Source organism: Emys orbicularis, chromosome 4 (assembly GCF_028017835.1).
Source record: "Emys orbicularis isolate rEmyOrb1 chromosome 4, rEmyOrb1.hap1, whole genome shotgun sequence".
NCBI classification, from domain to species: Eukaryota; Metazoa; Chordata; order Testudines; family Emydidae; genus Emys; species Emys orbicularis.
Genome location: NC_088686.1, coordinates 10,965,396 through 10,982,094, shown reverse-complemented (window position 1 = coordinate 10,982,094; position 16,699 = coordinate 10,965,396). Strand labels below are relative to the sequence as shown.

The following is a 16,699-nucleotide window of genomic DNA, read 5'->3' as shown; positions in this document are numbered from 1 at the left end:
AATGGATTTTTAACACGGATGTACTCAGTTGCACAGCTTGCTGCTACTACGACATCCTGAAAGGACGCCAGCAATATTACATATTTCTGTTTACAGTCTTCACAGCTCAAAATACACAGCCCCGCTCTGCAAATCAGTGCAGTTGTTTGCACTGTTACAGAATCTTTCAGAAATCTAGAAAATGTTACAAATAAGCTTAAACACAGAGTACAGTACCTTAAATTCTTCCCTTGTGTTTGAAACCTGGGCAAGTTGTCCTTGTAGCTGTTCTTCAAGTGCTCTTATTTTGTCATCTTTAATATGAATACTGAGACAGTAAATTACACAGTTAAAAATGCTTCCCTTTTCCACTCTCTTACAAAAAGCATCCATTCAATTAAAAAAAGGTATAAACAAAGAGCCACAAAAAATTGTTTACCAAATGATGGTTGGATTTATTTTATTTAATCTACCTTTTCTGCATCCTCTCCAGTTCATGTGCAGCAACAGCCTAGATATAAAGAGGATTAGCAGAGTCTTAACATATTACATCACAAGACTCAATCAACCCCACATTCCCCAATATTCAAGCTAGAATAAGTCAGTTTCACTGGTTCTTTCACTATATTAGTCTCCAACATAAGTGAAGGAATAATGTTATCTTGACTCATTTTTAAAGACTGCAAGCTCACATCTTCCACATTATACGTTCAACAATTGGTCCTCTGCATTGGTGCTCTCAGATATCCAGCACTCACTACGATGAAATAAAGCACTGTCAAGTATTTTAAATGCCTGGCCACGGGACTGAAATGCGAAGGGCCAGATTTTTAGAACTGCACATGGGAAGCGGTGTGCATGTATGATTATTTTAGATAGTGGTCAAGATTGCACATGCAATCATGGTCTCTGTATTCACAACTGTGGGCATAGTGTCCTGAAGGAATCTGTTTGAAAATTTAAATGAATCCATATGATGAACAAATTAAAGCTGTATACTGCAGTAACTGGGGTGTTAAATAAGCAGACTCTTTTTTAAAAAGATTCCTTAGATGTTTGGTTTCTCAAAAGTCATCACTAATGAGCCCAGATCTGTAGCCTTCATAGTTTTACCCTACTCCAAGAGTAATTTCATTGAAATCAATGAGGTTACTCGCAAAGTACGGTGCCACTCAGGTGTCTGTGTGGCAGAATCTGGCACTTAATGAGTTAAGTAAACATGGTTATTTTACCTGTTCATTTGTCAGAGCCTGTAACTTTTGCACCTCCGCTTTTAGGGATAAATTCATACTCTGTACCACCTACAGAGAAAAAGAGATGAATTCATTTGCTTTTTAAAGACACTATTTCAAGTCATTCCATATTCTTCAGTGCAAATATTTCACAAAACCTTTTGCTAAGAGCCTAACGTTAACACCAAGATAATCTCGGACTTCCTTGTAAGGCGGCCAACTTTCTAATGTCTGAAAACTGGACACCCCTGCCCCACCTCTTCCCCTTCGCTGAGGCCCTGCCCCTCACTCATTCCTCTCCCTCTCCTCCCCCGATTGCTCACTGCTCTTCCCCATCAACTCCAGCATGAGCAGCCCCAAGGGACTTGCAGCCCCAGCTCCAGCAGGCCACCTGGTAGTGCAGGTCAGAAGAGCACTGTAGCCGCACGGAAGCAGCCAGGCAGCCCTGCTGGCAAGCTAGGACATGGCCCTCCTGCACAGAGGCATCCCTCTGAGCTGCCTGCCCAGCAGTCCCCTTCCCTGCCCACTCAAGCCCTCCCCGTCCTGGAGCTGCTTGAGAGCGTGGCTGGAGAAAGTGCTGGCTGGCAGGACAGCACGCGTTTCTTCCCTCCCAGGGAACGTTCCATGCCTGCTGGGAGCCCCTCACCCCATTCGCCATGGGCCCCTGCACTCTGTCCTCCGCTGCAGCCCTGCAAATTTTGCTCCTCAAAGCTAGTGCGTGCATGCTGCCGCAGGAGCCACCACTTCAGAGCCAGGCAATAGGCTGCCCCTTCCCTCTCCCCCGCCCCCCTCGCCCACACTGACCAGACACTGCCTGATTCCCTTTTCAAATGGACTTTCCGGTTGAAAACCGGACACCTGGCAACCCTACTTCCTTGAAGTTCATCTGCCCGTGTAACCTACATGCCTAATAGGGAGACAGCTCTTGAAGAGATCTGTTGGCAGGGGATAGGAATGAGTTGGGTCTGGATCACTGTTGCTAGACAGATGCACAATTAGCTCTCCACATCCAGAAGTTTCTGGACTTGTGTGTGGCAGTTTTGGCTCTGCTCTAATAGGTTCCCCTTTGCTGGACTCAGACTCCATGAGAACAAGTAGTCAGGGCAGGTGCTTTGCAAAAGGCCACGTGCCCTGAGTGTGAGTTGGGAGAAGCCAGGCCACAGGAGCAGAAAACAGGCGGTTTTCCCTAAGCCTGAAGCATTTTGCAGCAGGGTGGGGTTTTTTTAATCTATATACTTAAACGGAGTGGTTGGCTGGTTAATTAGCTAGCTGACTAGCTAACAGTGATTTCAGCAGAGGAGGGGGAAGAGTCTGTATTAATTCCAGTTGGAGGTTTCTACAACCAAGTGGAGGGAAGATGTTGCAATGCTTCTGGCCTGGTCCCCACTAAGCCCCCACTTCGGACTAAGGTACGCAAATTCAGCTATGTTAATAACGTAGCTGAATTCGAAGTACCTTAGTCCGAACTTACCGCGGGTCCAGACGCGGCAGGCAGGCTCCCCCGTCGACTCCGCGTACTCCTCTCGCCGAGCTGGAGTACCGGCGTCGACGGCGAGCACTTCCGGGATCGATATATCGCGTCTAAACCAGACGCGATACATCGATCCCAGAACATTGATTGCCTGCCGCCGGACCCTCCGGTAAGTGTAGACGTACCCTCTGACTCAGCAGACTGATCACCAAAATCTAACAGGGAGTTTCGAGAGGGAGTTCTCCAGGTGAAGGAGGAGCACATATGGGACCCTTGGGGTAAGTGGCGGTCTGTAGTGTGTGTTTGTGTTTGGGGGTTACTTGCTGGGTGCTGAGCTTGTGTTTGTCTGTCTGTCTGAAGGACCGTGGCAGTTGGAAGCTGTGAGCTTCTAACCCAAGGTTTGACATCTAGAAGCCTCTGTTCATTGGCTGAGCCTCAGTCAGAGGGCGGGGCTATCAGGAAGGCCAGGGCTTTATAAAGCAGTGAGCAAGCGACCAGGGGCCGCTAACAGGGAGTTTCAAGAGGGAGTTTGGAAGGGAGTGGGAAGGGGGCGAGGTACACTTGCCATTCTTTAAAACCTTAAACCTAAACTATAATCAAATCTTCTTGATTTAAACAAAAACCCTTTCATTAACCTAGGTAGCTGTAGGAGAGAATGTAGGCAGAAGCCCAGCAGCAGATTGGGGGCTATCCAGTTTATTGCACTCAGTGCAGCATATATGATTACCTGCCCTGTGGGCGGATGGCGTATGTGTGAATTTGGTGCAAGGAGCTCCTGGCCCTCAGAGACGGAGTACAGACTTTAGAGGCCAGGGTGACAGAACTGGAGGAGCTAAGGGAGGCAGAGAGGTATGTTGATGAGGCTTTCCGGGACACACTAGATTTGTCCCACCTCCGGTCAGACAGCCCCTGCGCTATTAAGGAGGATGAAAGGCTCAGGGAAGGAGAGCAGTAAACAGAGGCAGAGGGAAACCTTCCCATCGTTGGGACCCTCCTGTCAGATGATGTTGGGGTATCCTCTCGCACTGAGATTACCTCTCCGGGGGAGGGAACTCCAGTCATTAGGAAAAGGCAATAATGGGAGATTTGATCATTAGAAACATAGATAGCTGGGTTTAGGATGACCAGGAGAACGGTATGGTGACTTGCCTGCCTGGTGCGAAGGTTGCGGATCTCTCAAGGCATCTAGACAGACTTATGTGTAGTGCTGGGGTGGAGCCAGTGGTCGTGATACATGTAGGTACCAATGACATAGGGAAGGGTAGGAGAGACGTCCTGGAGGCCAAATTTAGGCTGCTAGGAAAGAGACTGAAATCCAGGACCTCTATGGTGGCATTCTCAGAAATGCTCCCAGTTCCACGCGCAGGGCCAGGTAGGCAGGCAGAGCTTCAGAGTCTCAATGCGTGGATGAGACGATGGTGTAGAGAGAAGGGGTTTAGATTTATTAGGAACTGGGGAAACTTTTGGGATAGGGGGAGCCTATACAGGAAGGATGGGCTCCACCTAAACCAAAGTGGATCCAGACTGTTGGCACTAAACATTAAAAAGGTTGTAGAGCAGTTTTTAAACTAGGAGATGGGGGAAAGCCGACTGCTGCAGCGGAGCATGTGGATCGGACAGAGACTTCTCTTAGGGGAGAGTCTAATGATAGAGAATCTCCAGGTTCTAGTCAGGAGCAGAGGATGGAAGAGGATAAAGTAGGGGCCAGATCAGATGAGAAACATTCACATAAAAAAAGAATCGGACATCAGAAAAGAGCAAACAAATAAACAGTGACAAGTTTTTCAAGTGCTTGTATACAAATGCTAGAAGTCTAAATAATAAGATGGGTGAACTAGAGTTCCCCATGTTAAAGGAGGATATTGATATAATAGGCATCACAGAAACCTGGTGGAGTGGGGACAATCAATGGGACACAATCATTCCAGGGTACAAAATACACCTCTACCTCGATATAACGCTGTCCTCGGGAGGCAAAAAATCTTACCGCGTTATAGGTGAAACCGCGTTATATCGAACTTGCTTTGATCCACCGGAGTGCGCAGCCTCACCCCCCCGGAGCACTACTTTACCGCATTATATCCGAATTCGTGTTATATTGGGTCACGTTATATTGGGGTAGAGGTGTATATCGGAAGGACAGAACAGGTCGTGCGGGGCGGGGGGGGGGGAGAAGGGGGAGTCTTAAAGAACTCAAATGTGAAATTGCTGAACTATTAACTATGGTTTGTAACCTGTCCATTAAATCAGCTTCTGTACCCAATGACTGGAAGATAGCTAATGTAATGCCAATATTTAAAAAGGGCTCTAGAGATGATCCCGGCAATTACAGATCGGTAAGTCCAATGTCAGTACCGGACAAATTAGTTGAAACAATAGTAAAGAATAAAATTGTCAGACACATAGAAGAATATAACTTGTTGGGCAAAAATTAACATGGTTTCTGTAAAGGGAAATCATGTCTTACTAATCTATTAGACTTTTTTGAAGGGGTCAAACATGTGGACAAGGGGGATCCAGTGGACACGTGTACTTAGATTTCCAGAAAGCCTTTGACAAGGTCCCTCACCAAAGGCTCTTACGTAAATTAAGTTGTCAGGGATAAGAGAGAAGATCCTTTCATGGACTGAGAACTGGTTTAAAAGACAGGGAACAAAGGGTAGGAATAAATGGTAAATTTTCAGAATGGAGAGGGGTAACTAGTGGCGTTCCCCAAGGGTCAGTCCTAAGACCAATTCTATTCAATTTATTCATAAATGATCTGGAGAAAGGGGTAAACAGCGAGGTGGCAAAGTTTGCAGACGATACTAAACTGCTCAAGATAGTTAAGACCAAAGCAGACTGTGAAGAACTTCAAAAAGATCTCACAAAACTAAGGGATTGGGCAACAAAATGGCAAATGAAATTTAATGTGGATAAATGTGAAGTAATGCACATTGGAAAAAATAACCCCAACTATACATACAGTATGATGGGGGCTAATTTAGCTACAACTAATCAGGAAAGAGATCTTGGAGTCATCGTGGATAGTTCTCTGAAGACGTCCATGCAGTGGTAGTCAAAAAAGCAAACAGGATGTTAGGAATAATTAAAAAGGGGATCGGGAATAAGACGGAGAATATCTTATTGCCCTTATATAAATCCATGGTATGCCCACATCTTGAATACTGCGTACAGATGTGGTCTCCTCATCTCAAACAAGATATATTGGCATTAGAAAAAGTTCAGAAAAGGGCAACTAAAATGATTAGGGGTTTGGAACGGGTCCCATATGAGGAGAGTTTAAAGAGGCTAGGACTTTTCAGCTTGGAAAAGAGGAGACTGGGGGGGGGGGGAGGAATATGAGAGAGGTATAGAAAATCATGAGTGGTGTGGAGAAAGTGAATAAGGAAAAGTTATTTACTTGTTCCCATAATATAAGAACTAGGGGCCACCAAATGAAATTAATGGGCAGCAGGTTTAAAACAACAAAAGGAAGTTCACCACACAGCACACAGTCAACCTGTGGAACTCCTTGCCTGAGGAGGTTGTGAAGGCTAGGACTATAACAGGGTTTAAAAAAAGAGAACCTCCATGAATGAATCTAGTTAAGTCCATGAATGGCTATTAGCCAGGATGGGTAAGGAATGGTGTCCCTAGCCTCTGTTTGTCAGAGAGTGGAGATGGATGGAAGGAGAGAGTTCACTTGATCATTACCTGTTAGGTTCTCTCCCTCTGGGGCACCTGGCATTGGCCACTGTCAGAAGACAGGATACTGGGCTGGATGGACCTTTGGTCTGACCCAGTATGGCCATTATTATGTTCTTATGTACAAAGACTAACTGAGACTCACGTGAACTCAACCTGAGCTTCTCAGAACCCTGAGTTTCTTCTCACTGTGTTTCTGTGGGGATGGACCTGTTTACATTTGTTTTCTTTATGTTTAGGTATAACTGCGAAGATAAAGTATGTGGATTATAAAGTAGTCATGTCATGTGGTAGAAATCAAGTTGTAGTTATTTTTTATTGTTTCTTTATCATAAGATTTTATAAAGTTGGTATTAAGTTCATTCCTTTTGTTCTTTTTGGACTTGATTGTGGGGAGGCTGACCCTATGCAATCCTTGCTGAAAATCCTCAATGACTGAAGTCTGGGTGTCCATGTGCTTTTCTATAGGAGTTATTTTATAGGCACTAGGAGAAAGGCAGTAAAGTAAACTCTGGCCCACCCAAAAGTTACACCTACAGCAAACCCGGGCCCCAGTCCCACCAAAAGACCTATGCAAGCAGACCCCCACAGCCACAGGAGCCCCAATCAAGGCAGTGGGGGGGATGCAAGACCCTGGGTTTGTGGGTTTCAGTTCACAATCACAGCTTCTGTAATGAGCTTGCTTTTTAGTCATTCAGTTTCCTTCAAAGGGGCATTTCCTATACCTTGAGCTCCTCCTCCTTGCCGGTTAGATTGGCATGTTCATTGACTAAAGAGTCCTCCACCTGCTTTATCTGTTTCTCCTTTTCTGCAATCCTGTACAAATAAGAGATGCAAGTAATTTGCAACAAGACCTTTTACACAGAAATGGATGTACAGTGTTAGGCTACACTTAAAAGAAGAATATGCAGGCCCAAAATCAAACCGGCTATAATTAATTCTGTTGGCAGAGTGTTTTGGACATAAAGTTTTTCTTTTTTGTTTTTAATCCTCTATGCTTGCCAAGAGTTTACAAGATGTGCACGAAGCCTGGTGCATCATAACACCCTCCCCCTCAATGGGACAAGTGCCCTGGAACTCTGCTTTAGAGGCTGTCCTAACATTCTCCTGGCCCTGCACATGCCACCGATCCATACGCTCAGACGTCAGCAAGAGGGGCAGCTCTCACTCCCGCACAGCGAACACAACTACACACAATGTACTCTAAGTCTGGGGTGGGGAGGGGAAATCCGTAGGAAGAAGCTTCACAGCTTCCAAGAGGCTCACATACAATGCAAAGTAAATACTTAAGTGACAGCGTTTCCTTCACAATTCTCTCTCGTATGTGCCGAGCTGGAGTTAAGAGTTTCTACATCTTGAGCAGGCAATAAAGCAAGCAACTTCTTCATAAACATATAGGAGAAGGGATGCTTACACTTTCTGTAGTTCTTCTGCCAGGACTGAAGCAGAGCTCTACAGAGGGGGGGGGAAAAATAGCTGGATGTAAAGCAAAAACGAAAAAGTCCTTTTCTAAGCTGAGCCAGAAATAACATTTGCTGGACTTGTTTACAGATGTTTGAAACTGGCGCAGGCCAATACCCAATGTTTCCTGGCCAAAGAACATTGAAATGGTATAAACTCGTACTCAAGTCCTTGCCCACACTGGTCCAAGAGCCAAGGAACCATTACCATAAGGGACCATATGGACCTGTAATTGTGGGAGTTCTCTTACAGTTTTGTGCCTCAATGCCATAGATTCTTCACATCCAGTTTCCCCACTCATACTAGATGGCAGAGAACAGCATCAAGGAGACTACAATGAATGTGAACCAACCGCTCTCTGGTAATCTCCCAGGCAACCTCAGCACAAGCCATCTCAGTCATTTACGCGAGTCCCCACTTAGGAGTAGGCAGACATCCAACACTACCCCCCCTCCCTCAAAATAACCAGCCCAACCTGTCACCTCTCCACCACTGCCCTCACTCCTGAAGGGATCAAACTCTCCAACAAAAGGCAAGCGCCAGATTATTAATGTGGTCTTCAGTTTGTTCAGGCCACATGTGGGTGTCTAGCTTGGCTGGAAGCTGAAGCTGGACAAATTCATACAGGATATAAAGGAACAAATTTTTGACAGTGAAGGCAATTAACAATTGGAACAACCTGCTAAGGGCGGGGGTGGATTCTCCATCACTGGCAGTTTTTAAATCAAGATTGGATGTTTTTCTAAAAGACAGGTTCGAGTTCAAAGAAAAATGATTTCACGGAAACCCTATGGCCGGTATTATCCAGGAGGTCAGGCCAGATGCTCACTGTGGTCCCTTCTAGCCTTAGACTCTATGAAGGGATAGCAAATATGTCCATGCACGACTAAACATTCAATACTCAGCGGTAGGCAGGCAGGGAGCTCTGAATCTTTGTACTTGTTCCATTTGTGCCTGCATTAAGCAGGCAAAGTTAAAGTGGGCTTTTTTAAACCTGCTGATTTCTACGATTGGCTGTGTAGAGAGTCAACTTCTCATTGTCTGGAACCCAGAAGCCAGGAAGTATCTGGATGTGACTGGAGCCTCTAATGAGGCGCTGAAATCTGATGTACAGTATTTAACGACACTGTACAAAGAAATAAGTTGTCAAAGCAAATCAAGTGGAACCAGAACGTTTAAAACATGAAAAACGGTGAAAGTTATCGCAAGTCATCTATTGTCTCCACCGAAATAGTCATTGGATTTAAGAAATTATTCCACACAACTTAATGTTGTAGACACTATTTCTATGTGAACTATAAAATGTGTGGCATATTTCATCATGCTCTATTGCCCAAGGAGTCATGGCAACTTTCTACGTTCAATGTACCATATCCAGATTTAAATAATATAATTGTTGTAACTGGCTTTTGAAAGAACATTTACCAGTTAAGACTGCAAGACAAAATGTATAGTGTTAGAACATGCTGTACCTGGGCTGCCATTTGTGAATGAAACTTCTGAAGCTGAGCTTTCAAAGCCTCCTTCTGATCCATCAGGTCCTTATGGAGAGAGAACACAAAAAGAAAAGCAAATTTAAATGTACAAGAGTATATATTTTTTAGATCTTATTAACTGACCTGTTTTAAAGTTGCATGTTAGGCACCTACACTTGAACAATGTTGTGAAGGCCAAGACTATCACAGGGTTCAAAAAAGAACTAGATAAGTTTATCGAGGATAATTCCATCAATGACTATTAGCGAGGATGGACAGGGATGGTGTCCCTAGGCTCTGTTTGCCAGAAGCTGGGAATGGGCAACAGGGGATGGATCACTTGATGATTACCTGTTCTGTTCATTCCCTCTGGGGCACCTGGCATTGGCCACTGTCGGTAGACAGGATACTGGGCTAGACGGACCTTTGGTCTGACCCAGTATGGCCGTTCTTATGTTAACACTATTTTTTTTATTACCATTATCTTATTGGTAGTAAAGTTAAAAACAACAAGGAATATAACACAATATGTGCCACAAGAGAACATTCCCTTCCCTTCCACTCCATATACCCCATACAACATAAGCCAGCTTGCTTGAAACCAATGCAGCAGCTTAGAGCATCTCCTCTTACAGGATGCCAGCTGATCATTGGAACAAAGTATATTCATTCTTGCATTCAGTTGTAAAGCTTCGTTAAAACAAAAACCCGGTAATATCATTCAAGCTCTGTTGCACGGAGAAAGCTCTTCAGCTATTCATGCAGTACCTGCACCTGCAACTGCACAGAATCCGCTGCAGTGACCCGCTTTTGTTCAGCCTCCATTAACTGCAACATCCTTTGCTCCAGCTGTTGTTTAGACACTATTGTATCTGTAAGTTTGCTGTGCAAGCTCTGGATCTCACTGTCTTTGGCCACAAGCTTATTCTGCACATCTGCAGCAGAAACATCAAGGTTTTAATTAAACCAAATATTGAAACATTTGTAATATATTGGGAAAACTGAGCAAAAGACAGCTTTTATTTAAGCAAGCATAGCAGTTTCAAACTTAACCCTTCACACTTAAAACAACCCAGGCCATAGATCCCATGTTGAAATGCACTAATTTTCCTGAGATGTCAGCTGGAGGAGGTATTGAGTACATTGATGAACCATTTCCTTTAAACCCTCTATAGCTCAATGTTATTTGCCCAAGAATATGCTTTTTACATACAGGAAAGGGGAGAGACAGCCATCTTCGGTAGTAATAGGAAACTACACGTGTTCATACCTTGTTGTGCTGCTTCATGTTCTGCTATCCTTTTCCTGAGATAGGCCTGGATTTCCTCCCATCTCCTCTCTCCTTCCTGCTGTTGGACCTAACAATTGAAAGTGGGAATTGGGAGAGAGGAAAAAAGGGTCAATTTTCAAGTCCCCATACTGACCTGTTTAACAGAGTGCATCTCTACTTTCTAGACCATGTCTACACTCAAAAAGCTACAGCAGCAAAGCTGCAGCGCTTCAGTGTAGACTTCACTACAGCACCAGGAGGGGTTCTCCCTTGGCTGTAGTTAATCCACCTCCTCGAGAGGTGGTAACTAGGGCTGTCTACACCGGGGGTTAGGGTGGCATAGCTACATCTCAGGTGTGCAGATTCTTCAAACGCCTGAGAGGCATAGCTACACCGATGTAAGTTTCTACTGTAGACCATCCCATAGCGATGTTCCTAAACCTCTATCCAATATAAGGCAGCATATGTCCCTCCCTTCCACATACAGCAAGGCCACAGTGGAGACATCCAGCACTCAGTAAGCCTCACCCTAAGCCAATCCAGTCTATTTCAACAGCTTTGCAGTCCAAACTCTGAACTGAATCCCAAACAATCTAAACCACAGCTCTTTAGCAGACAAGTTTCTACAACTAACAGGGGGCAATGTCACTCCTCAACTTCAGGAAGGAGTGTCTGAATCCAGAATTGCCAGATCTTGTGTAAATCTGCATTTGCTATCCAAAATTTGGTTCAGTTGTAGTCACCACCTGTCCAGCAACAGCGACTCATGGGTTCTTTCACTGCAAATTGATTTTCTTTTAGTAACAAGCTACCAGCACTCTCTGAAATTTTGAATTTCCTTTTGACAGATTTTTTTGTTGTTATTATATGTCCACATAGGAAGAAGAGAAGCGCTTCTGTTCTATCAAAGAGAGGGAATGGGGGAAATCAGGCACATCGCTGGCCAGAAAAACTAGCTTACTCTTAACAAATATAGCATTTTGTTTAGATACATGCATCTGAATAAGTTACTCCAGCCACAAGAACAAAAGGACACTTACATCATTTGAAACGCCTATTGGGACAATGCTTCCTATGTAAGTTACTACAGGATATTATTCCATTCACAATTTTTTGACTGTTCAAATATGTTCAGAGATTTAAGTTACGAAAGTTTCTTTTAAAAGACTACATTTTTCTGTAGAAGTCGTTTTTACTAAATAGGAGTGTTCATAATTACTAAAAAGTGCAAAATATTCAAAGCGCACCTAGAAAGGAAGCATCAAATGCTGACCTGCTATTTTCCACCAATTGCAATTTTCCATTTTTATCAGACATCGAAAGAGTAAATACAGAGCTAAATGTGTAGGCTTATAGGCAATAGGTATTTTAGCAAGATTTCCTTTCAAATTTCTCATATATCCTAAACTATCCGAAGGCAGATTTCCCCACTCAAAGTATTATAGGCTTTGTTAAGGGCACAGCATAATAGCAGAGGGATAAAGAAAACAGAAGTCACCTTTAGCTGGCCAATTGTTTGCTCTGCATTTTTCTTTTGGAGTTCCTCCTGTTGCAATTTATTGTTCTTCTCCGTCAGTTCATTCACAAGTCTAGCACAATCCTGACGCAATTTGTTCAGTTCACTAGACTGCCTAAAGAAATAAGAATGACTGGTTTTTCATAACGTAATCTCAAGCAATTGCAGTTCACAAGGATCATGTCAATGAAATATCAGTAGACACTCAAATATCAATATCAAGTCAAAAGTGTACTTCTAAAAGACGCGTTTAATACCAATTTACTCTTGTAGAGTAACAGAAGTATTTAGCATTTCAGAATATGTAAAAATTACACATAGAAAGCAATAACGTTCCTGACTCGAACCATATCAACTGCATGTGTCTGGGTACCACCTAATACAACAGAGCCCTGAATCTACCCTTATTGGGATCTCAGGATGCTAGAGCAGCACAAATAACCCTCTTCATTGGCTCAGAAACAATATGAGTCACAATATATGCAACTTTGAATGACTTTGCTTATCCCTCTTCTCCTAAAACAACCAACAGATAATCATCTTATTGCTACCCATTTGATGCATCTTTTATGCAGATGTTTAATATTTTTGTTAAAATGACTTGTAATCTTGGGAGCCGGAATATTTTAAGATTGTAAGGTCAATATTTCTACTGAGGCCTCATGGCCAAGGGCTATATAATTAGTGTCAGACATACTGACACTTAGCACTTCTATGCTTCCTTCCATTGGAGGGTCCCTAACTTGAGCAACTTTAAGAGGCCTGCTCTTCAGAAAGTACCAAGCACCCACCCACTGAAAAATAAGGGTCTCAAATTGAGGCATCCAAAGCCAATAATCACTTGAAGATCTCGGCCTAGGTGCTTAACTCACTGAGTGTCAGAACATTACTCCTGAGGGTGCTGGGGGAGTGGGGCTTGGTGGGGTGGGGGGTCTGGATGTAGCTGGTTGGGGCTCAGTGGGGTGAGGATCTGGGTGCAGGGGTCTTCTTGTAGTACTCCAGGTATGGGGGGGGGGGGGAGGCGGGGAGCTCACTGGGGTGGAAGTTCGAGTGCAGAGGGGCTCAGTGGAGGGGTGGGTCTGGGTGCAGGGGGGGCAGGTATGGGGGTAAGGGTCCGGATGCATTGGAGTTGTGTGCACAGCGGAGCAGTTCCCCTACAGTGACCCCTCTCCCTGAGGCGGAGCAGGGATGGGAGCAGGAAGGGGGGGGGGCAGTGCAGAGCTTCCTGCAGCTGGGGGAGGTCTGACCCGGCCCCAGTCACTCCTTGCAGGGAAAGAGCAGGTCCTATCCTTCCGCAGACCAGCCGAGACTAGCAGCTGAGCCAGCACAAGGTAGGAGCCACCGGCTGGGGTGTCCTCTGCCCTACTTTCCCCGCAATGATTTACCTCTCCGCTGGCTGATCCGGGCACCCGAAATAACGTGCCTGAGCTGCTGGGGAGGGATGCATGAACGTTCTTGTGGCTTCCCTTTGCTTCCCCATCAGAAAGTCATTTTTCTGCGGGGAAGTGAAGAAATCTGTGGGGGACGAGAATTCTGCATGCATACAATGGCACAGAATTCCCCCCAGGAGTAATTGAATATAGTTATATACCAGTATAATAAAGCCATGGCTGTGGAGACTGTGTCAGTTAGTGGAACACCTAAAAGGTGGCCAGAACAGCTATCTTCAGGGAAAGCCTCAAAAGTTTTAAAAAACCTGATGGCTCAGAGGCACTGAACTCCTGAACATACTTGCTTTCCATCTGGTTGGTAGAAGTACTGACAGCATCTCTCAGGATACTATTTTCCTGCTTCAGGTGGCCTATCTCCGCCTCCATTTGCTCACGAAGTTGCTGGAACTAAAATAAATACCACACATATTTTAAAGCTCTGAGGAAGAGAAGTCAATAGCTGTGTAACAGACACTGTTACTGTATTGTAATAGAAACTTACAATAGTCTCAGATCAAGAAAATTAATTTGGAAGGCTCTTAGGTTTTGCAGTCCATACACAAATAAATATGTACCCCAATCAAAAACCTATTGATATTTTAAGCTCACAGAGTTGAATTAAGGACACATTTGCCTTTTAAACCAGTGTTCCCTCTTGTGTGCATGTGCCACAGTGTTCTTATGCAGCATGCAAATCTAGTAATGGTAGATCACTGAGCATTCCTGATTATGTGACTTAGTCCAATAAACACCACTAGACATTTATAAAGTAGATTCAGGGGAGGGGTTAATTTATTTCTGTGAAAGTTTGAAGTCAAGTTAAACTGAAAATGTGCACAGAGGTTTAAAGCCACAATGAGAAGATTGACTATGAATCATGATTGGGGGGGTGGGGGGGGGGAAATCAGCCCTTTAAAATAGTTTGGGCCTTGTCTTTATTCCTGCGATTCTAACTGAAGCAAAATAAGATCCTCTCTTTTTCAGATATGCATGTGCTTTTATTGCACTCTGAACACAGTTTCTCTGAAGAACCTGTTGTCTCAGGAGTTTGAGACCCCCACCACAAGGCTGCGCCAGCAGCCAGAATGCTTGATTCAGCACTGAAGAAGGCAGACTCCATATGCCAGATGACAGAAGGGGCTGGCTAGCAAGAGCTACCAGTTTGTTGAGGGTCTATAACACATGCAGCTTAAACATTTCTTTCCTCCTCTACTGGTGCCAAACTTTCAGTGACAGCTGAAACCAGTTCCAGGACCTAGTTTCATCAGATGACTAATTCATCAGTGAGGATTTTGTATACAAAAAGGCTGTCAGACAAACATTTGCTGTTGGGGTGAGACAGAAAAGAGACAGAAGCTACTGGAGTGCCAACATTTAGCTCACACTGACATGGGCTCCAAGTTGCTCTCAATACCACACAACCCTAGAAGTTCCAGGAAGAAAAGGCACCCAAAAACCAATAGGCAGCTCAGATAACCAGGCTGTCAGCCAAACAGCATTCCCTTCTCTGCAGTCTAATTCCCATAGTACACCAGCAGGGGGAGTTGAACTAGAATGCCAAAAACCAGGGAAGGTTCCATTTACATTCTCCCCACAGGCTTGGTTCAGGACCCTATTGTGCAGTGGGCTGTACATAGATAGCAAAAGGCCTTACTCTGGAGAGCTTACTTTGCTTCAGTAATTCTGACAGGGTGCCCTCTGATGTATGCAGAAACACTGGAAATGTATCACTTGATTTAAAAATGTCCACGTTCCCCTCAATACTGCTACAGCGCAGAAAGAAAAAAAAGAGTGATGCTAAGATCTGAGTTTTTAGTCAATCAGTTGATATAAATACAGCCATACTTCTTCCTGCAAAGCTTTGATTGACTGTAGATGGAACAAGTTTGCCTTTGATTTTGATACAGCTAAAGTTCTTCTTAGGTCACATTGTAACAGTGTTACTGAAGGATAGCATAATGAGGGTTGAGATGACTCAGAGGACAATCTTATGGCAGAGTGGAGGATAAGTCCATCAATGGCTATTAGCCAAGTTATTCAGAGATTCAACCTCATGCTCTGGGTGTCCCTAAACCTCTGACTACTACAAGCTGGGACTGGACAACAGGGTATGGATCTCTCCATAACTTGCTCGGTTCTGTTCATTCCCTCTTAAGCATCTGGCATTGGTCGCTGTTGGAAGACAGGATACTGGGCTAAATGGACCATTGGTCTGACCCAGTGTGGCCATTCTTATGTTCTTAGAGTCCTTCATGATTTTCAGTAAGGCGTTTAGCAATGCGGAGTGCATTTTATAACCCCCCTCCATGAACATATTTGCTTTTAAGGATGCTTTGCATCCAGCATGTCATTCAGAAGATAAGTTGTTAATAGTGCCAGTCCATGTGTATGGCTATGAGGGCCATCTTTCTGAAGCTGGATGATTTAAATAGATTTTGCACCTCAAGAATCGCACTTTTCAATTACATAACACAAGAAGATCACAAACCACTTTATGAAGAACTGGGGGTGTTATGTCCATTGTACAGACAATGGAAGCACAGGGTGGGTAAGTCACAGAGTCCGTGGCAAAGCCTGGACTAGAACTGCAGTCACCAGATCCCAAACCTTTGCTCCAGCCAGGAGACATGCTGCTCACCCCTGGTCATTTGCAGATAAGGGAAATAACGAATGAAAGGTAATACAGTATGTTACTTTATATGACGAGCCCGGTCTCTTGAAAACAAAGGCCATTTATAGGAGCTTGCTGCCTTCACCTAGATAAAGAATTTATCCTAGACTCCTCACCTCAATCACTAGAGATTCTGGGTAGCACCTGCAATTTATTCATATGGAAACAAAATCAAGTGTTGCACCTTTTGCTAAAACACTCATTTCTCATATTAATCTATTTGTACTTCACTCAAGAAATCAAAATGGCTTTCACAGAGCTTTACCTTCATCTTCATCCCCTGGTTTTCCTGGTAGCTAACATGGATCTTGCTCTGAAAAGTACCGTGTTCCTTTTCTAGCACGTTGATGCGTTCTCTCATCTTTGTCGTAACCAAGTTGCTTCTCTCCTTCTCTGCAACCAGTTCCTTGGATAGGAAATCAGGGGGGAAAAAAGTTCATTTCCCCTGTCCCCTCAATCTCCCAAAAAACTGTAAGGTGATAAATTACTAATTACATTCCATATACG

General features: G+C 44.1%; 1 protein-coding gene across 1 annotated transcript in view; it reads right to left on the bottom strand.

Annotated features, from left to right (window-relative positions):
* Positions 1-16,699, bottom strand: part of KTN1 (kinectin 1) — a 74,749-nt gene that overhangs the window by 42,887 nt on the left and 15,163 nt on the right. The window contains exons 6-16 of the mRNA XM_065402429.1: positions 16,458-16,598; positions 13,823-13,929; positions 12,074-12,206; positions 10,576-10,663; positions 10,074-10,240; positions 9,303-9,371; positions 7,784-7,821; positions 7,095-7,185; positions 1,212-1,280; positions 453-490; positions 217-307 (exon numbers count right to left, since the gene is read on the bottom strand). Coding sequence (XP_065258501.1) covers positions 217-307; positions 453-490; positions 1,212-1,280; positions 7,095-7,185; positions 7,784-7,821; positions 9,303-9,371; positions 10,074-10,240; positions 10,576-10,663; positions 12,074-12,206; positions 13,823-13,929; positions 16,458-16,598 — 1,032 coding nt within the window. The remainder of the gene's footprint in view (positions 1-216; positions 308-452; positions 491-1,211; positions 1,281-7,094; positions 7,186-7,783; positions 7,822-9,302; positions 9,372-10,073; positions 10,241-10,575; positions 10,664-12,073; positions 12,207-13,822; positions 13,930-16,457; positions 16,599-16,699) is intronic.